This window comes from Stenella coeruleoalba (genome assembly GCF_951394435.1).
Source record: "Stenella coeruleoalba genome assembly, chromosome: 11".
In the NCBI taxonomy this organism is placed as follows: domain Eukaryota; kingdom Metazoa; phylum Chordata; class Mammalia; order Artiodactyla; family Delphinidae; genus Stenella; species Stenella coeruleoalba.
In genome coordinates this window covers 99085958-99107051 of record NC_137157.1, presented here as the reverse complement: position 1 = coordinate 99107051, position 21094 = coordinate 99085958, and the positions used below count along the sequence as shown (strand labels likewise).

The following is a 21094-nucleotide window of genomic DNA, read 5'->3' as shown; positions in this document are numbered from 1 at the left end:
CCCAGCACTCCCCTGCACCCCACCAAACATAGATAAAGAAGAGCTCACTGGCCAGCCCTAGCGACGAGCAGCCTCAAACTCCTTGCCACTGCATGATTCTTTGCTTGGTCATTCTGTGGCCATCAATCAAGCTGTAGAGTTGGATGAGCTCTAAGTACGTGGCTTTTTCACTAGTATCACCAGGAAGTTCTTTTTAAGATCTAACTTCAGCTCCTCTTGTGATAGGACATGGCCATTCTTCCCGCAGAGCCCATGGAAGTAGCCCTTTCCCACTCCCAGAACAACTCGCCTCCTGGGGACAGCATTGGGTCTCACCCATCTCTGCTCTGCACTGTCCTTGGTACTGATGCCCAAGGCTTCTTAACCCTAAAAGGTTTTCAAGACTCTTTAGAGACCAAACACCTTTAAAGATAGCCCTTTGCTCCCTTTATGCTGCTGGAGGATGCTTGGCAGGAGGTTCTCAGGAGTTGGTGCCCCTCAGTAGCAGTGCTCCACCAATGGTAGTGGAGGCTGGTGGACAAACACCCCAGCGTCCTTGTCTCTGGGGCAGGACAGCTCTGAGACGCATTTCACACCGTCTCCCAGACGTGCCCCATGGGATTGAACCCCAGTTGCCCAAAGCAGTGACCTGATCATTAATGAACCTACATTGGCTTCCTTCTCTTTTGTGTCTCATCCGCCACTCTCCTGTTGACACTTCTTGGGGTCACCTGGTCCCAAAGACACTACTTACGTTAAAACAAAACACATTTTCAAAATAACCTTTCTCGTGGGCCACCACTCTGGATATGGACGACGGCTCCAAGGCCATCTCACCTGAACTCATCCGTAGGGTCTGGGAGATAGGAGGCCCCCACTGTCATCTCCAGCATGTGCACGTGCACGTGCACGCACACTCACACACACATACACTCACACACACACAGCGTTCTAACTAGCGCTGTGGCTTCGGGTAGCTCGCGTCCTCCTGAGTCAGTGTCTTTACCTGCCACCTCACAGGAGCTTACTCATCTCCAGGGACCCTCCAGCTTGGACGTTCTGGGAGCTTGGATTCCAGTGCCGAGGCCAGACCACCAAGGCCCACCAGCCCCAAGGTTCCAGGCTCTCTGGCTGGTGGAACCAACTCTGTCTTTGCCCACCTATGTGCACAAGGACCTGAGAGACTGTGCCCCCCAAGGTATATGATGAAAAGTTTTGGAAAGGGGACCCCATCCTTGTCGTCCTTCCTTCTAATACTCCACAGACTTGTGTGGTAGGAGGTGGTGATGGAAACGCAAGACTACTGTCATCAATATGGCAAGGTTTAGGCTTGTCAGTGGAGGACAAAGAATATGGAAGGCAGACCTGGGTTAGAATCCTGGTTCTGCTACTTATGATGTGGCCTTGGGCAAATTACATAATCTCCTTGTGGCTCTATTTCTTCATCTGCAAAACAGGCATCCTTGTAATGCCTTTACAACGTTGCTGTGAGGAATAAAGACAGCTGGCGCAGCCCCAGTACACTGCCTGGCACACGGTAGTTGATAGCAATGGTGGTTGTATTCTGAGCTGAAACCCTATAGCATGGAGTCCCACAAGAATGCCCAGAAAAATAGCACGGCGCATTCCTAAGTGCAAGAGGTTCTCAGTAGTTAGCCTTCCTGTCGACCTTCACAAAATTGAAATAATAGGGTTTTTCCTCGTCCCTCGTGGCCTTTCCCAGACCCCCGACTAACTCCCAGGGTCTTTAGGGAGAGGAGTGAAGATGGACTGGCTCCCACCACTGTTCTCCACCCACTGGAGAAAGGACACAGTGAAGAGCCTTGGTCTTGGGAGTTTCCAAGTCATGGGATCCATGGCCTCTGAGGAACCTGTGTGTATTCACGCCCTGGTGGGGCCCACCACGGTGTGGGGCGCGCCCGAGGTGGGCGTCTGTCCAGTGCTGGTGGTATGGATTTGTGCTTCGGGCAGAGGGAAAGCTCAGATCTTCAGCCCAGGCTGTCATAGCTGGAAGGACCATCTCTCTCAATCCACAGTCTCTTACGGAACTGGAAGTCCATTGTTCCAGTGCCCAGAGCATCACTCCTCCCAAGACACCGGCTGTGTCCCTTAAGTTTCCAGAATTTGCCAGGCTGACCTCACGTCATAAAGCCGGCATCCCTAGTGGGTCCAATTTCAGGCAGCCTGGCGCGTGGACAGGAATCGTGTGAATGGGATTAACTCTGTGACAAGCAGAGCTTCTTTTAAGCCCCTGGCTTGAGCTTCTGGAGAGGAATCCTGATGAACTTCGCTGTCCTGGGCTTCATATCCAGCTGCAGAAACAGACTCCTCGAATGGTAGTCCACTAGCCTGGGGCAACTTAAGGTCGCTGCTGACATATGGGAGATGCTAGTCACAAGAGTCTTGCCTGGGTTGGGGCACCCATTTGACAAGGGAAAAGTAGAACGTGGGTGTCATCAGAATGAGAGGTTCTTAGAAGGCTTTGGTTACACCCACATGACATTAGGCTGATACACGTACAGGGGCCTAGGCCATGCACGGAGGTTATGCCACACGTGAGAACACAGGGCGTGAGTATGGGAAATGAAAGTCTTTGAGAACTTGGGGGAACAAGCAGTTTCTCAGAGGATACTACACGCACACAGGACCAGAACGATCTGTGTTGAAACTCAGCATCATCAGGGGAGGGTCACTCATGTGGGACACTGGCTTGTGCACAGTGGGATTCCAGGTACCCACTGAGCAAGCCTGGTCCTGGCACATATAGGACTCCCCTGAGGTTCCAGTGACCACCCAGCCTGTCTCTCGTCTCTGCTATCAGAATTGACTTCCTAAAATGCGATGTGTTAACGCCAATCCTCTGCTCAAAACCCAGCAGTGACTTTCCAGTAATGCCGGATACAGTTCATTGTTCCACTCATGTCCGTGTGGTACTCAAGAGCGGTCATGATCTCACCCCAATCTCCTTTTCCAGCCTCATCTCCAGGAGTGACCTAGCCACTCTGTCCACGCTGAAACTCTCCCCAGATCTGCCACACACCCTCAGACCACCATGCGTCTCCCGTGATTTCCTCCCGCCTGAAAGGCCTCATGCCCCTAACCCTCCCATCCATTCTTTCTCTGCCTTGTCAACTCTTTCAGGACTCACTCATTGCCCCAGGAAGAGTCCACCCCACAATATGCTCCAGTAATCCTTGGCACTTGCCTCTGTTTTAGCGATGACCACCTTGTGCCCTAAGTATTCATTGATATGTCTCTGTCTTCCACCAGCCGGTGCTATGTACACCTTTTTGTCACAGGTGCTTATCACAGTGGGCTGGCTTTTAAGTCATGTTTAATAAATGTTAAATGGATGGAGGGATGGGTGGGTGGATGGAGGGAGGGAGGGAGGAATGGATGGGTGGATGGATGAATGGATGGGTGGAGGGAGGGAGGGAGGGAGGGAGGGGGGAGGAATGGATGGGTGGATGGATGAATGGATGGGTGGATGGAAGGAGGGAGGGAGGGAGGAATGGATGGGTGGATGCGTGAATGGATGGGTGGATGGAAGGAGGGAGGGAGGGAGGAATGGATGGGTGGATGGGTGAATGGATGGGCGGATGGATGGAGGGAGGGAGGGAGGAATGGATGGGTGGATGGGTGAATGGATGGGTGGAGGGATGGAGGGAGGGAGGGAGGATGGATGGGTGGAGGGAGGGAGGGAGGGAGGGAGGAATGGATGGGTGGATGGCATTTGACCTTTTACACTTTCCCAAGGGCAGAGATACTGCGGTGAGCTTGGTGGTGTACCACCCAGACCCTGCTTCAAGGACTGCTTGCCCAGCTCTGGAGGTGCTGTTGAAGATGGCCTTCATCTGTCAGCTGCCCCCCACCCCAGTTCCTTCAGGAACTGCAGTGAGCTACTGGGCCAAAGTCAAATCCTCCCCAGGGCTATCTGCATCCAACAGCTGACAAAGAGGGGACATAAAGGCTCAGCCGTATGACCCAACATGGGTTGGCTAGGTCACTCTCCCTCCAGAGCCCCCGTGGGATTAGCCGAGGCTCCTGGTGGACCTGCAACACAGGTTGACTTCTCTCTCTGCCCCACGCCGTGCTCCTGCCCTCCCTTCCATGGGTGTTGATCCCAAACACCCTCCAGCAAGCGTCCAGCACCCTGAACTCAGAATCTCCTTCCCAGAGGCACCAGTCAGCGATGGAGACCCAGCTTTTCTTTTTCCTTCCTTTTCCTTGTCAGCCAGGATTACCCTGGTCTCCCTGCCCCCAGACCTGCAAAGCCTTTCTGGGCTCCGGATGTCTTTGATAAAGACTCTGGACTCTCTTCCCAGAAAATGCACGTGATTTCATACACGCCAAGCTTTACCTCCACTTTCAGAGGCTTTACAGACTCCGCGGATCGGGCTGAAGACGCTCTCCTGGAGGGATGATCATGGATTTTGTCCATATGCTGAGAGCTGCGCCAAGCGCTGCAGGCAGCTCTGGTCATCCAGAGGAAACATGAGGGCTTTCAGACACCGGCACTGCTCCCTCAAAACCGACGGACCCTCGCTCACGGGTAAGAGAGCTTGAGTGGAGGGAGCCCCTGGTCCTACGACTCACTAGTCAGGTGATTTCGAGCGAAACACTTCACTTTTCTGCGCCTCGGTTTTCTCATTTGCAAAATGGGGGTGTGAATATCTCCTTTCCAAGAGAGTGAGGAAGACGAAGTGACCTCCTAGGCTGGTGTGCTGGCCACCGTGGAACATCCGTCCCTAGGAAGGATGAGGGAGAAGGAAGGGCAGCTGTGCAGCCCCCGGCAGGGAGCTGGTCCCGGCAGAGGTGTCCTCCCCGGGCTCCCAGGCAGCTCCTCCCGGTGCCAGGAGCTGAGGGGACAGGAGCTACTGCAGAGCCTGTGAGGGCCAGGGAGGGGGGTGCTATGCCTGGGGAGGGGAAGACTTCAGGGGAGGGGGCCCCCAGGTCCTGGCACGAAGGCAGAGAAAGGCAGGAGGAGGAGCCTGGAGGCCCAGCCCCTGCGGCTGGTTGGTGCGGGTGATGGGCGGGGAGGCAGGGCCACTTCCCCTCCCTGCAAAGGCCGGAGCAGCAATTACCAGAGACGCAGCCGGGAGTGTTTTGAAGGCTGGAGGACTCCTTGGGCTAGAAGATGCCCCCAGAGGGCCTGACCAATTGCACTAGATTATCTCGGTCTCTGCCAGCCTTTCTTAAAGCGCTTCTGGGACAAAGAAACCAGGCATTTTCCAGACAAAAGCCAACAAAAAGCCTCACAGCTCAAGATTTTTCAGCCTTTACTAAAACACTCCTGTCTCTCCCTCTCCTGAATCGATGAAGTGATCTCAGGTGGTCAGAATAAAGGCCAAGCAAGGGGAGTCAAGTGTCCTTGGGTGTCCCAGGTGGTACTGGGGAGAGGTTGCAGCGAACAGAGGTCCAGCGTAAGGAACAAATTCACTCGCCGCCCATTCCAAGCACAGGCTAGGAGATGCCGGCCGCCCTGCACCTTCCTGTTCACACCACACCAGGGCCACAGCAGAATCCTCGCCGCCTCCCTGACCCCGCGTCATCCAAGCTGGACGCCACAGTTCACGGTAGGATGCCCTGGAGGAGGGCGGCCGTGTCTTCCCTGCTGTCCGCTTGCGGAGGCCGCCCTGCCTTCATTGGCTGTGACACATCCCAAGGCCCCGAGAGAGTGAGTTATTGTCCGTACCGGCGGCTCCTGGGAGACTCCAGGCTTTGACTAAACGGCTGCTCCAGAAGGTGCTGGCTGGGTTGCTTTGTCTGGGGGGGTTTCTTGCTGAAGGCATCACACTCCTCCTCCGGGCCTGTGCCCTCCCCAGACCCAGGCCCAGTCACGGTGGGGCCCCAGAGTCCAACGTGGAAGCGGCCCCTGCGTAGCCCACTCCTCGGCGGGACGCCAGCACCAGGGAGGCCTCACCTAGAAGCTTCCTCAGGACGCCTCCCTCACGGACTCACAAGCTGGGCCACACGGACTAACGCCATCTCATTGCCCCTGGAAGCCTAATATTTTTGAGCGTTTGTTTTCCTCCCAGTAGATGTGGATCTGGAAGCAAAATCAGGCTCTAAGGACGCCCGCCCCGCTCGCCGCCTGACACACCGCACACAGCTCCCAAGCGCGTGCCCCTCTGAGCCCCTGAATATACCTCGGGCTTTCTCACCTCCCGTGTCTGCCCACATTCCCGTCTCACCCACCCTGAGGCTGCAGCTGCAGAAGTGTGGCCTGTACTCTGTCCCTGACACACCCCACGGTCACCTCACAGCTGCACTGAATGGTTACAGCTAGTGAGCTCTGGCTTGTCGTCCACGTTTTCCTTTTATTATGAACTATCTGATACATGCAAATACGAATAACGTGCACGCGAGGTTCAGAGAAGAACCTTCGCTTGCACCCAGCTCAGGAAACAGCCCATCCGTACCCGCCGGTTCCTCCTCCTCTCCTCGGAGGAATGCCTGCCCTGGATTCGTGTTTATCATCCCCAGCTTCTCCTTAGGGGCGAATCTCCTCCTTGTCACGTCCCATAAGCAGCACTGGCTGCTGGGCAGGGGCGCTGCCAAGTGCGCCTCGTGCTGGTGGGGGCGGCTCGGGAGCTCTCAGGGTCTAGCAGAGCCCAGGAAGGGGCAGGAGGCCCTCCCGGGGGACGGCCCCCAGCCCCCAGCTCCAGTCCGGACTGGAAAGATGGCAGGGCTCTGATGCAGCCAGGCTGTGCCCGTTCCTGCAGCAAGGAGGGCTTTCGAGTGAGATAATGGACTTGCTCCCTAAGGAACCCTGCTTCTGGCCCCGTGTGGCCAGATGGGTAACGATTTCCAAAGGCACCGCGGGGACCGTCCGGAGCCATGCAGAAATAGCCCACGGAAATGCCAGGTGAGGCTGGCAGAGGTGGACTCGGGAGAAGCGTCAGCCTGTGAGCCGCTGGCAGCCAGGTCAAGGGTGTGAGTGCCTTTGGGGTCCCTGAGAGGAGGGAGCACGCGAGGCGGTGTCAGCACAGCACGGCAGAAGTTACAAACGCAGACCCAGCGCCAGGCGGCCAGGCTCTGCCACGCACCTGCGTGTGGCCTTGGGCAAGTCTCCTAACCTCCTTGGGCCTTACTTTCCTCTCTAGGAAAGGATCGCAGTAGTAATGTATATGAGATGCTCTCAGCCCTATGTAAGTAGCAACCATCGTTTTCCTTTTCAGGATTTACAACATGTTATTTTGTCAAATAAGATAAAAGGCAAAAGCACCGGCTTCCCTGGTGGTGCAGTGGTTACGAATCCGCCTGCCAATGAGGGGGACACGGGTTCGAGCCCTGGCCTGGGAAGATCCCACGTGCCGCGGAGCAACCAAGCCCGTGCGCCACAACTACTGAGCCTGCACTCTAGAGCCTGCGAGCCACAACTACTGAGCCTGTGAGCCACAACTACTGAGCCCACGTGCTGCAACTACTGAAGCCCGCATGCCTAGAGCCCGTGCTCCGCAACAAGAGAAGCCACCTCAATGAGAAGCCCGCACGCCGCAACTAAGAGTAGCCCCAGCTCAATGCAACTAGAGAAAGCCCGTGCACAGCAACGAAGACCCAACGCAGCCAAAAATAAATAAATAAATTTGTAATAATAATTTAATTTTTAATAATTAATTTATATAAAAAAATAAAAGAACCAGACAGACGGCTGTGGTTAAAATCCCACCTCTCACTAGCTGTGTGGAGCTGGGCTAGTTCCTTAACTCCGCTGAGCTCGTTTCGTCCTGTGTAAGGTGGGGATACCTATGTTGCTGGGAGAGTTAATAAAACAATGACCATAAAGCCTCTGGCACCTATGTGATGCTCGGTAAATGCAGGTTTCCTCCCCTAATCTGGGCGTGTTGTGCTTCCCTGGCTTCTGGGCTGCTGTGCTCTCCCTGGAGAGCGAAGACCTCATCTGGTCCTTCTTGGATCCCTCCAACAGCCCTGTGATGGTGGCCCACACAAACCATGTGCGGACAGCCCATCCCAGAGGTGGGGCATGAGACCACGTCTCTCCATTTCCCTCTTCCAGGTCCCCCCAAACCAGCCCTACCTCACCCAGCAGAGATGTTTCCTACGTTTCCTTGGTCCTGAGCCATTTTCAGGGAAGGCTATCCTCCCACCTCCTCGCATTCCACCCCACATCGGGGGAAAGGTCTCTGATGGCCTACAGGTGCCTGTGTCAGTCAGGTGTGTACTTGCCAAAAACCAGGAGTCTTGTGACACAAGAGATGGAAATGGCAGAATCACCAGCCGGGTAGGACATTGCTCTAGACATCTGCCAGGTTACTATGGAGCAAGATTCCTTGCCTGTTTCTTTATGGTCACCTTCCTTATCTTCACCTTTCCTCCTGGAAGTCCTTCCTAATGTCTAGCTTCAATCTTTCTTGCTTCAGTAGAAACCACTCCAAGCTCACAGTATCAGAATGGCCAGGCAATTTCGCACATGCCTGTGGGTTTCACGGGTCATCTCCAAAAGTGTTTGGGAGGAAGGGCCAGCAATGCGGGACACAATGGCTTTGGGGAGAAGCTCCAGAGCTCCCAGCACGGGGAGCCACCCCTTCCAGGCAGGGCAGTGGTCAGTGCCAGGCCATAAACCTTTCCCTGCGGGGGCTAAACTGTCTCCTCCTCTTAAGAGGAAGCCAAGCTGTTGTCTGGCTAGATGTTCCTGATAAAATGTCTCTGCCCTTAAATCGCATCCTTGCTGCACTGTGACAGCCCAGTGCTGGGTTAAATGATTTCCTCCCCTGCCCTGACGTCTAGAAAATCTCTCCAGGCCTGTTGGCCCTGCTTGATTGTCATTTATCGGGGCTCTTAGCTTCTTTGATCTCTTCCCCAAATTGGTCCCTCAGTTCTTGAGTCACCCCCCCCCCACCCCGCCCTGCTCCTCTCTCTCTCGTTCTCTCTCCAGCCAACTCTGTGTGTCACAGGCTAGGCTTGAGTAGAAACATCTGAAAGCAGCCCCCTCCCCCATGCCATCGCCTGCTGTCCGAAGGAGGGACTGGACCCTCTCCCTGAAGGGCACAGCTCAACGACCCTGAGCAAGATGCAGGGTAGTGGGTCCCCTCCTGCTTACCATACTAGGGGCTCCTGCTGGGACCCCATCCCCTGAAGGAGTCGGCCTACTCTTTCTAAGTATTTCTCAGTCACACCTGAGTTTCTAGACCCCTTCTCCTGGGACTCCTGGATCTTAACTGATGTCTCCCTCTGTGCTCTTGAAAAATCCAGCTTTAAAACAGCTAGCATTTATTGAGTGCCTACTATATACCAGACACCTTTGCCCACGTCATGTTGTTGAATCCTCGCAGTCACCCTGCTGTCCCCATTGGACAGAAAAGAAAATCGCGGATTCGAGAGCTTCAGTAATTGCACCAAGGTCACAGAGTTTGTAAGCGGCCAAGCCAGAACTTGAACCTGGATATGAGTTACTCTGTCCATGCTCTCAGCTGCTGCATCCTCGTGCTTCCTTGAAGGCTTCCTGAGCTCACCTTCCAGCCCAGGCACTCCTATCCCACCTCGTCACCCTCCTCCTTTCCGACCTAGAAGGGAATCCACAGAATCTGGTGCTCATCTCTCCGCCCTCAGAGAAGAAAGGGAATTCTCTGTATTCCCTTGTATTGTAGAGTTCTTCGTTGGTCAGTCATTAAGAGTCTCCTGTTTACCAGAATCGTTTCTTGTTACGAATTAGTAAATTCATACTAATGTGATACATCAGTCTCTCATGAATCTGTTTCTGGTGAGTCAGTCCCCCTGGAATCCAAGAACCACAGGGACGCCTAATTGATTCTCCAAACCTGCAAGACTACAGCCTAGACTTAGAGCCCGGTGCCCACACCAGTTCCCGCCAGCCTGCGGGGGGTGGGGGGCAGGAGGAGGGGGCCCCAGGCCCGTCAAACAGTGACAAGAAAGAGGCGCCCCGCCGCTCCTCTGTCTGCACGGGCTCTGTCTTCACCTCCAGAACCTGAGCAAGTTGCTGCCCTTCCCTGAGCATTTCCTCGGCTGAAAACTGGACGCAGGGATTCTCGCCCTCGTGACTTTGAAGGTTTGTGGGGAGGATCGGTGGAGTGGAGGGTGGGAAGGAGCCTGTCACCTGGCAGACGCTGCATACAGTGAGCTGAGGCTGAGGCTGGCTCGCCACCCAACACTTCCTCGTTGCCGGGGGCCGAGTCCAGCTCCCAGGCCGCGCCCTGGGGAGGCGACGGGGATGGAAATGAGACAGGTGGTCATGCGAGGGCAGTGGGATCATGCTTGTGAGGTGAGGCTGGTCTCCTTTAAAACTGCCTTTTGTGTTTTCACAGTAAGTGAAATGGAGAAAGAAACCCCGTGGCCAGCCACCCTCCCAGCCCTCCTCTGACTCAGGTTCCATTGCTTCCTCCCCACGAGCCTCCGCCCAGGCGCTCCTGTTCAGGTCACAGCACTTTGCTTCATCCTGCTTTGCAAACGCTCCTGGTCCCTTGGCCAGATGTGGATGCCTCATCCGGCCAGGGCAGCTCCTTGCCGTCCTATAGAATCACTGGGGGGATTAGACCGGCCACCACCCATGTGATAGCTGAGGCCACTGAGGCCTAGAGCAGCGGGGGGGGGGGTGGGGCACCAGCACTGTCGGGTGGCCTGAGCCCTCCCTGTTCTGCGTGACCCCAGCATCACCAGCGGGAGACCTGGGGTGAGGCACTTCCTCTCCTGGGTCTCCTGTCTGGGCAGTAAAGGGCCAAGGCTTCCTGGTTCTCTGCCGCCTTGACGGCCTGTGGTTCCAAGTCCGTGGACCCCTTCTCTGTGCTCCGCCACACTTCTCCTGGCTCCAGACAGAAAAACACGTCTTCCTTCACCAACAGCTGTCTTTCCTGTTTTGTTTTGTTTTTTAATCGTCACAAAAGTTATCTCTAAAAATCTCCTTTCTTAAACCATTCCAATGCCTCTCAAAGGCAGTAAATTCTTGAAGAATGCCTGATCTCATGCAATCCCTCCTGCGATAGACTATTTCCTCATTGGGGGTCTGAGGAAATGCATTTAAAACTCTTTCTGTCATCCATCAGAAATGCTTATTGGAATTATGTCATTTTCATAGTTGTGCTACCGGTTACAAGATAAATGAACAGGTAAAGGTGACCTTTCAGAGGAGAAAACAAGACAGCACAGGAAACAGTGAGGTTAGAAGAATCTCTAGGCCTGCGAAGAGAGGCCACGCTTTCTGGGAATGAAACGAGAGTATCCAAAAGATTCAAGCAAGAAGCTTTCAGCAAATGGAACGAGAACTTGTTTCCCCCCAAACTGGACAACGCTCTGCGTTAATAAACACCAATCCTTGTGATAGCTTTCATTTTGTTATTCTGGAAATATTATCTTGGTTATGTTTCTCTCTCTCTCTCTCTCTCTCTCTTTTTGTGGGATCTCAGTTCCCCGACCAGGGACTGAACCCGGGCCACGGCAGTGAGAGCCCAGAATCCTAACCACTAAACCACCAGGGAACTCCCATGTTTATTTCTTTAAATAATAAAGCCTAGAGCTTTTCTCCTCTAAAAATATTCTCTTGGTCATTTCTCTGTTCGGTCCGGTTGTGCTGATGTAGTTACCTAAGGCTGCCTGAGTCTCCTGCTGGGAGGGGCGTGGCAGGGAAAGGCCCCGACTTCTCGGTCCCTGGACCAAGAGCCAGGTTCTCCGGGAGGGGCTGTGCAGGGTGGCGGCCACACTTCACTTCCTGCACCAGCGAACCCCTCCCTTCTTTTGTCTCCAGTGATAGAAGCCGTAACAGACGCAGTTCAAGTCCCAGCTATGCCGTTTTCCGGGTTTACGGCCCGTGGACAAGTCATTCATCACCTCTGAGCCCCAGCTTGCGTGTGTGTAACATGGAATAACAACATTTTATGAGTTTTCAGTGAGAATTAAATAATACCCGTGTCTATGGTACACAGCAAGCGCTCAGCACGTGGCAGCTAGTATTCTCCTTCCCTTTTGTGGGTGCAGGGACACGTAATAGAAACACCGAGGGAGGAGGGATTCTCTAACCTGCTCCAAACATGCTGCTGACTGACGGGAAGCGGGCTGTCTGGAGGCGGGCCCAGCCTGGCCTGGCTCACATGGCGGCCCAGGCACCGCCCCCTGGGCAGGTGCATTTCCTGAGTACCTCTGGTGACCACCTAGGTCCTGGGAGAGACCATCTCGGAAGATGGCCAGGCCTGGGAGGAAAGGCACACAGGAGATCGTTCCAGACATGAGTCCCACGTCCCACAGGGCAGAACGGCAGACAGCAGCTCAGGACAGAGCTTTCCTGCTGCCCGTTGAGTTAGGGGGACGTCCCCACCCAGACAGCATCTGTTTTGTCTTCTGTGTCTCCAGGGTCTGGCAGGGAAGACACAGGTGAGGCAAAGAGCACAGAGGGGTAAAGTGACAGGGGACAGACTTCCCTGGCTCCAGGTCCAAATTCCTCTGCCACCTCCGTTGAGGTCACCCTCTGGTATGGAGCCAGCCGGGCTGGACTCTGCTGTGACGACACGGGGACCCTCAGAGGACAGGGGGCACATCTGCTCACAAAGTGCAAAGATGGAGGAGCAGCCCCTCCCCACGCCCGCTGCTCTGCGCTGAAGGCAGTTTGCCGCGCCCGCCGTGGACAGAGGTCCTCAACCCCCAGGGCTCCCTCCTGGGCTCCACTCCAGGGCAGCGCACTCTGGGGGTCTTCACAGCCCTGGCTCAGGGTGCAGGACCCCAACCCCTGCAAAGACCACTGGAAACAAATCTCTGGTCTCCTCGGAGACGGGACAGCTCCCCCCGGCCTTTCTGCTGCCCGTGGCCCTCCTGACGTGAAGATGCGAGGACCCCAGAGATCGGTGGCCGGGCAGGTCGGGTGGGCCTGCTTCCACCCCTGCGCTGCCTCCACCCAGGGCCACGAGGGAAGCTGAGGCTTTTCTGTGCTTCTCTGGGGAAGAGCATGCAGTTCTGCAGCCCAGAATGACCCTCCCCACTTCCTCGGGGGGTGGGGCAGGGTTCCCAGCAGCCTTGGAGCCTGGATGCGACTAATGCAGCCGGAAAGGACTCAGTGGCCCCCGAGCCCAGCTGTTTGAAGCCTAAACTGTATCGATTTGAGAATTTAATTGCTCTGTGATCCCTGAGTAAATTCTGGCTGGTCCATTGATCAGGCCTCGGCCGCTGTGGGGAGACAAGATGCGGTGGTTGCTGACGCAGGGCTCTCCCTGCAACACCGCTCCTGGCTGGGTGTCCCCTCCTCAGGGGTCCCAAGCAGGGCCCCCGGCCTGGCTGGTTGGCAGGTGATGGGGGCAGGGGCACCAGGAGGGACTGGTCAGGGCGGCAGGCTCTCCTTGGCTATGGTGCCCTGCCTGGGAAGGGCAGGCAATAAAATCGTTTTTTCTTTCCTGGGGGGAAAATGTAAAACCCAGCCTAGAAAAATAAACCCTGGCAGGTTGCACACTAATATATTAACGGTGGTTCATTCTATATGACTGCCTTCCATTTTTATTTTCTTCTTTATACTCCTGCATTTACCACATTTCCAACAACTAGCAGTATAACTTATAATCAGAGAAAATAGATGTTATTTAGGATCAAATGGAATGGCTGGAAGGATTGCTCCTATGCTCCTAAAGAAAATCCTAGCGGCAGCTCCGTGGAAAGCGGCTGCCTGTCGGAGCTCAGCCTGGGCTGAGCTTCCGGCTCCAAAACTAGCTGGCAGGGGTCCCTCTGTCAAGACCCCAAACTTCTCTCCACCCTCCAGTCCTTATCTGCAAACGGCCACAGCGCTGTCACACGGAATGAAGCGAGATAAAGTACTGAGTGCTTAGTGACGCGGCCCTGGCATGTTCCATTGTATTAGTGCCTCTTCCATCCTAGCGGAAGGACCCAACACGCAGCGTGCCCCCCAGACCCTCCCCCTCCCCAGGGCTGGGGGTGGTTCTGTTTCCTGCCCAGTGGCCCCCTCCTGACCCCTCCTCCCCGCCACCTCCTGTCATTACTCTAACAGAAGCGAGCCTTCCTCCTCTCGGGCCCCACTGCCACCCACGGAGACAAATGGGCCACTATTTCTCTAGATGCAGGACGCAGCGGCCAGCTCCAGGGTCATTGTTCCTGACGTCACTGAGAGCCCCAGAGGGAGGAGAGCCCATGGATGGAAAGCAGGGCTGTGATTACTGGCCTATTCAGTGGCCCGGAATAAAGCCCTGTCGTTAGTGGCAGCGGGGGGGTGGGGGGGGGTGGGGGGGGGTGGGAAGCATGGGTTGTGTGCCCGGGGCGATGCACGGGTGGTCCAGCCTCAGAGACCTCGCCAACCCCATAACCACGCCACTGCACCCCGTCCCCTGGCCCACTGTGCCCATCCCTCGCTCCCCCCAGGCGCCGTGTCCCAAGACAGAGTTTCTCCTGACCCCATCCCCCAGGGCTGCCCTTTGGGTAGCTGGGGAAGGCCGTCCTAGCCCCTCCCGCACACACACCCCGAGGACTGGGGCTTTGGGAGGGGCAAGGGTCTCTCCTGGACCCCCAGGTCTCCCCTGGGCCGAGGGTTTTCCTCAGGCTGCAGCAGCTCGTCGCCGGGGATGAGGCCAGCGGCTCAGGAAGGGGACTCGCGCTCAGCCCCACAGCTTGGGTGGGGACAGGGAGGGCGCGGCACCTCAGGCTCTGCTGACCTGGGTCACTGTCGGCCAGGTACAGAGGAAGGAGGTGGCCAGCCCTGCTCTCACACACCAAAGACCCTGACCCTGAGCTCTGCCTGATGGCATGGAGTCCTTACTGGGCCCCCTGTAGCGACCACCTGGCTTATCCCTGGAAACCCCAGAGGAGGCCATCTCGGCCGGGGCCCTGCTGAGCCGGTGGGAACCCAGGCTGAGCAGTGGGAGGGGCTGGCTTGTCTCAGAGCCCAGCCCAGGGTCTCCCCAGCGTGGCCCTGAGGGCCTGGCGATCCAGCCACCGTGTGCTCTCACAGCACACAAGGCCTCTGACCTGGGCACCTCCTTAGAGTGACTCGGGGGCAGGGTGGGGGAGGGATTGGGTATGCTCTCTGGGGGCGGGGATGCCTGGTCAAAGGGAAGGGAGGGGCTGGGAAGGTCACGGATAAGGCTGGGAACAGGGATGTTGGGAGTCTGATGGGAGAAAACGTATCTGGGGGTGGAATCCCCCCAGGAAGCCAAGAACAGACAGACTGACTGACACGCAGACTACTGGACGTCTGAAGGCACCCAGGGGGCTCCTCCCAGAGAAGCTGAGATGCTGACATCAGACAGACGGACAGACAAACAGACAGAAACACACTCCAGGAAACTACAGGCCAGACAGATGGGACGACTTGGGATAACTGGGAACAGAAGCAGACAGCGACCGAGGATCTGGACCGTGTAGACGGACGGCGGCAGTGGGCAGTGTCACAGGCCCTCGGGGACCAAGAGAATCTCCCACCTCCCACCTTCCCTCCCAGCATCACTGCCCCACCATGGGAAACTGATAATAGATGTATAAGAAGCCTGCTCCCCTGGCGCCCGGCCCCCATGAAGGGGCAGCACCCCGCCCCGCCCCAGTATACCGCCTCTGTCTCCCGTACCAGGTCCTCCCACCGCCTCCGACCAGGACTCAGGGCTTCGGGGTAGGAGGCCAGGCAGTTGGAGAAAAAGACGGAGGGGTGAGCGGGAGAGAGAGGAAGGGGCGTGGGAGACCCAAGGGAGGATTTCCGTCCCCAGCGCCTGCCGGGCACGAGCATCTTGGGGGCGCCCTGTTATCCACCCTCACCTGATGCCGGTGCTTGGGTGGCAGCAATGGAGGTGGACGGGACTGAGGTGGCCTGCTGGGCAGGAGACAGAGCAGACAGCTCCTCCCTGCCAAGGAGTACATGTCTAGGAAGAAGCCTCTCCTGTGTCTGAGAGTGACCGCCCAGGGGATGGAGCTAGGCCCTCCCACTCCTTGCTGTCCATCTCCCTCCTTGCTGTCCATCACCCTCCTTGCTGTCGGCCAGGTACAGAGGAGGGAGGTGGCCTTGCTGTCCATCACCCTCCTTGCTGTCCATCACCCTCCCTCCTTGCTGTCCATCACCCTCCTTGCTGTCCATCACCCTCCCTCCTTGCTGTCCATCACCCTCCTTGCTGTCCATCACTCTGGGCCACTCACTCTCTGCCCCCTTTCCTTTCCTCTCCCACCATCTCTTTCTCCCGTTTCTCTTCTTCCTTCCAGTTTCCAGGAGGGCCATTTTCAACTTGGGGGCATCGCATGCCCCCTGGATGGGGAGCCCCTCGAGATCCAGGTGGCCTCACTCTCCTTAGGTCCTGGGCACAGAGCTCGGCCCCGAGACCTCTGGGCATCGGCACAGCTCTGGCCTCCCCTCGTCTCTGTCCCCCGGTGTGGTCATGCCTCCTGCAGTCCTGGATCCCCAGGGTGGGCCCCTTATTATGGCTCAACTCCCACCATTGCCTCCCCAGGGTCCTGCCTCTCCCAACCCGCTCGGACTCCCTTTGAGGGAAAACAAGCAGTAACACCTTTCGGGGGAGGTTTTCCATCCCCAAGCCCACCGGCTGCCATCTCTGATGACTGCCCAGTTACTTCCCAAGGAATGAAGGGATCATGGAATCACTGAGGCTTCAACCTGGAGGCAGCCCTTAGTGCAGCAGGTCTGGGCCAGGGTGCTCGCGGCTCTGAACCTTCTGCTGCCCTCCCATGAGACAGGTCCTAAAGCCTGTCCAGGCCCTGAGCAGCCCAGAAGCCTCGGTGAGATGAGAAGTCATGCTGTTCCCTACATAGACCAGCCCCTTCATCGTACAGACGGGGAAGGTGGGGTCCAGGGGAATCCAGGAACTTGCCCAAGTTCATTCCAACAAGAGGAGACTGCAGATGGGGTGCGTTTCAGGCTGGAATCCGAGTATCCTGACCCCCGGGGAAGTAAAAACAAGGAAAGAAAAGAGAAATGCACTGAACTGAGATGGAAAACTTGGGGGAAAGAGAAGAGGACAAAGTGTGACCAGTACAGAGGGGGCAGCTCCAGGTCGAGCCGGGGGGAGAGGACACTGACGCATGGGAGGAGGAGAGGCGGAGGGTCAGAGGCGGTGGACGATGGAGGGGAGGGGAAGAACGAAAGCGATGGAGAGAGCCTGCGGGGAAAAGAGAGGGCCAGCGAACGATGCAGAGCAGGGCAGGGAAGAGAGCCTGGGACAGGACTCCAGACCTGACTTCTCAGTGGGCCCCCTCCCTTCCCAGGTGGTCGGCAAACCCAGCGCAGTATGATAAACCTTCAAATCAAAGTTACCTTGGCTCCTTTGTGGAAGGAGAAAGATTAGAGAGAAAAATGCAAATCTTGGAAATGAGAGGCAGGATGGGTACTATTATTGGTGGGGCACCTTCGGGTGCCACGTGAGACGTGTAGATATAATCAAGCTAATTTCCCCTGACGTTTAAAAAGGTGAACTTTTTACAGGCTGGTTAGTGGGAAGGAGCGTAGGTTTGGGATTTGCACAGCAGGGTATCATGACCTAAAAATTGGGAACTGCTCATCTGGGGTCCAGAGGAAGGACGGAGAGGTGGAAATATGAGGGAGGAGCTAAAAACAAACAAAAATCCCACAAGACTCGGGAGGAAGAGGCCAAGTAGGGCCCTGGTGTGCGCTCTGCTTGGAGGGGGAAGGACAGTGGGGGTGGGGAAGGGAGGACCATCCAGCGATTATTCCCACCTTTGGGAGGCCAGGTCAGAGCAGGCGGGCTTCTGCTCGGCGTCGGCGGCTGGGCAGCAGAACTGGTGCAGCACGGTCTCATTCCTGAGGGCAGAGCAGAGGAAGAAGGTCAGCGCCCTCCGACCCCAAGGTGCTCCAGCCTCAACATCTTGCCCCTGGGTAACACCAAGGTCCCAAACACTACCCAGGGGAGAACGTGCAGCACGGAGTCAACGCAAACACTGCCTCCTGTTTGCAGCCCCTGACCTCTTCTACTTCTGTGCCCCGATCCCTGCGGTAGGCTCCTCCATGTGACGTAACATTTATTTGACTGTATCTTTTGTCATGATCATGGTTAGCCCTCTATAACCCTTTCCCCCACTAAGGTCTGACCAGCGAGGCAGAACTAGATCTATTCATCCGAGATGCACAGAATTGCATGCAGTGAACATTTGTAAGCTAATCATATGCAAAACACTCGTAGAGGCCTTAGAGTTGCCGGCTTGATGAGAGATTTGTCCGACGTGGATGAAAAAGCCGACCGGAAGGCGGAGATCCGGGCTCTGGGGCCACCGCTGCAGGTGGCTCGGGTTGTGATACCTGGTTCACCTGTCCTGCATTTCAGCTTATTTACTAATGAACCACAGGAGCGGCTCCCAGCCCCAGCTGCTTGCTAATCTCTCCAGGAGATTTTTTAAATTACGGATTCACTTGGGCTGGCCAGGGTCAGGGGCAGCAGGACATTTTATAAGCTCCCAGGTGATTTTCTAAGGGCAGCCAGAATTGAGAGCCATCCGACTACACAATTTCCAAGGTCCTTCCGTTGCTGCGAGGCTGGGATTCTAATACCTGTCTTGAGCCACCTTGAGCCTTAACGCTGAAATTATTTTTGTTGCTGTTGTTTTGTTTTTGTTTTTTTGGCTGTGCTGTGCGACTCGTGCAATCTTAGTCCCCCACTCAGGGATTGAACCCGGGCCATGGCAGTGAGAGCACCGAGTCCTAACCACCGGCCGCCAGGGAACTCCCCTGAAATTACTTTTGGATAAAGTTATGCTGACCTCCTGCCTTCTCCCCTTTGGCACGCAGCCACCATCATGAAGTCAGAGAAAGACCCGAAAGGGCTCTGTTCTGATCAACCTCCCAGGGCTGGGAGCCGCTCCCCTGAGCAGCATTGAGGCAGGTTCCACGTGGTCCTCCCAGGTCTCCAGACGCGGATGCATTGGCATGTGCAATGGGAGACATAAACCTCCAAGTCCTTCCACACCTCAGGCTCGGGCTGGCAGTGTACTGGGGGTCGCAGTCTCTTTTGGGGTTCCTACTGATGGGGTCCCTAAGGACAGTCCAGCTGGGAGGAGGAGTTTGCCTTCAGCCCCTCCCCTGTTTCTTCTCTATCCACCTCCTGCCCATGGGCCTTCTCAGCCTGGGCCAGGGGCTTCCCAATAGACACCCCCTTGGGCGCCTCCTTCTGGGATTAATTTCATGCTACCCACCTCGAACCACCCTGGCCCCCTGCCCTGCCCGAGGTCACCGTCCAAGTGCCTCATCTGGGCAGGTTTTAGCTTAAGTCAGCCCCAGACCTCCCTTCCCTCCACCTCAGAGGAGAACCCACACAGAGGAACCCCAAGAATTGATTCTCATTAGAGACAAAATTGGAAGAAAAAAGTGGAGAAGTGACGGGAAGGCACGTCACCTCTGTGGTATCCTTCCCCCAAACCTATAACCCATTCCAAACGTGGGAGAGCGTCAGACAGACCCAAATCGAGGACATTCTACAAAATATCTGACCAGTCCTCCTCAAAACTGTCACGGTCTTGAAATCCACAAAGAGACAGAAACTGTCACAGACCAGAGAAAACTGAGACGTGATAACTAACCGCCATGTGGTGCACTTGGGGGGATCCTGGGACAAAAAGAGGATGTTAGTGGGAAAGCTAGTAAAGTACAAGTAAGGGCTAGAGATGGATAGATAGAGATGGATGGATGGATGGATAGATAGATAAATATAGATGGATGGATGGATGGATGGCAAGATAGATATAGATAGATAGATGGCTGGATGGATAGACGGATAAACAGACAGACGATAGAAGACAAAATCGGGGCCGCAAAATACTAATAATCATACTTCAGCACTTCATAGTGTTTACTATGTGGCATGTACTGTTCTAAGCACCTTCCATGTGTCACTTTGTTAAAACTCGCAAAACAGCATCCAACAAAACTTCCTCCTCAGTCTCCAGATGAGGAAGCGGAGGCCGGGGGAGTCTGTGAACCACAGGTGAACTCTCAGGCGTTCAACACATGCCTCGTTTCTCATGACAACTCGTTATGGTCTGTGTTATCAGCCTCTTTTATACAAATGAGAAAACCAACGCTCAGAGGATGCAAGTGACTTGTCCAAGGTCACACAGCTAGTTAGCAGGAGAGCCTAAAGCCCAGGCAGGCAGGTTTCAAGGATTGTGTCCATTATTCTACTTTGTAAGGTTTATGGCCAGTGGACACTCACGTCCAGGCCCCACGCCCTGGACGGGGGTCCCCGCTGCTTAGCCCAGTGCCGGGTACACACTGCTGGTACCCAGTGCATGAGCGTGCAAACAAGCATCCCACGCCTCAGGGAGTCCACCCGCCAGGAGAGCAGCCACATCGACCAACGATGAAGTTCCTGTTTGACTGAAGCTGGAACTTTCTCCAGCCGTACTGAGAACACAGGCGGGGGATCGTCGCCTTGTTTGTCCATCGCTGCCCGAGTCCGAGGCCTGTCCTGCCACCGCGCTTGAGCTGATCCCTGAATCCCTGGCCTGCAGGTCACAGCCCCTCCTCTCTGCCTCCCTCTCTTCCCGCCTTCCCTGGGAGCACTGCCCCCATACCAGAGACACCAGACCACCGGGCACCAGAGGCTGAGAAGGGAAGTGGGGGACAGGAGGGACGAGACAGGGTCCCCGGGGCGGCACCACCCATCACAGCCTGTGCAGATGTGAGGCGGGGGGCCTGTCCACAGAACCCAGGACAGCTGGCCTGAGGCCTTGCCCCCAACCCAGCCCCAGTAAGGTGCTGGGATCTGTGCTGGGTTCACCAGCCCTCCACAAGCGGATCACAACCCCTGTGTAGGTTCGTCAAGTCCTTTATCTCCCGAAGCCTCAGTTTTCTCACCAGTAGGATAACAGTAAATCCTTCACTTGGCAGGGTGTTTAGGCGAGCAGATACAACGTGAATGCACAAACACATCATAAAGGTAAGGGTCACACGAGCGAACGTTTTATTCATTCACTTTTCTGACCCAGGCTTTAATTTCATCAGCTCAAATGCCAGAAAGAAAGGAAGAATTTTTCTTCCACGAAGGGTGCTCTCTGCATGCCTGAAGTCAGCAGGTGCTGCATTTTGTGAGCACCGAGAGGCAGAAAACGTCCCCTCCACGTAGCAAGAACCTGCTGCTCTCAGAACTTGCTTCTCAGACCTCTGCCCTGGGTACCTAATTCATCAAACAGGGCAGATGGCAACCTGCAA

At 55.7% G+C, this 21094-nt stretch overlaps 1 protein-coding gene across 3 annotated transcripts in view; it reads right to left on the bottom strand.

The window, feature by feature from the left end:
- IQSEC3 (IQ motif and Sec7 domain ArfGEF 3) overlaps positions 1 to 21094 on the bottom strand; it is a gene marked incomplete at both ends in the record, with an annotated part of 99687 nt that overhangs the window by 49912 nt on the left and 28681 nt on the right. For all 3 annotated transcript variants that reach the window (XM_079937863.1, XM_079937864.1, XM_079937865.1), the window contains one exon: positions 17612 to 17695. In XM_079937863.1, coding sequence (XP_079793989.1) covers positions 17612 to 17695 — 84 coding nt within the window. The remainder of the gene's footprint in view (positions 1 to 17611; positions 17696 to 21094) is intronic.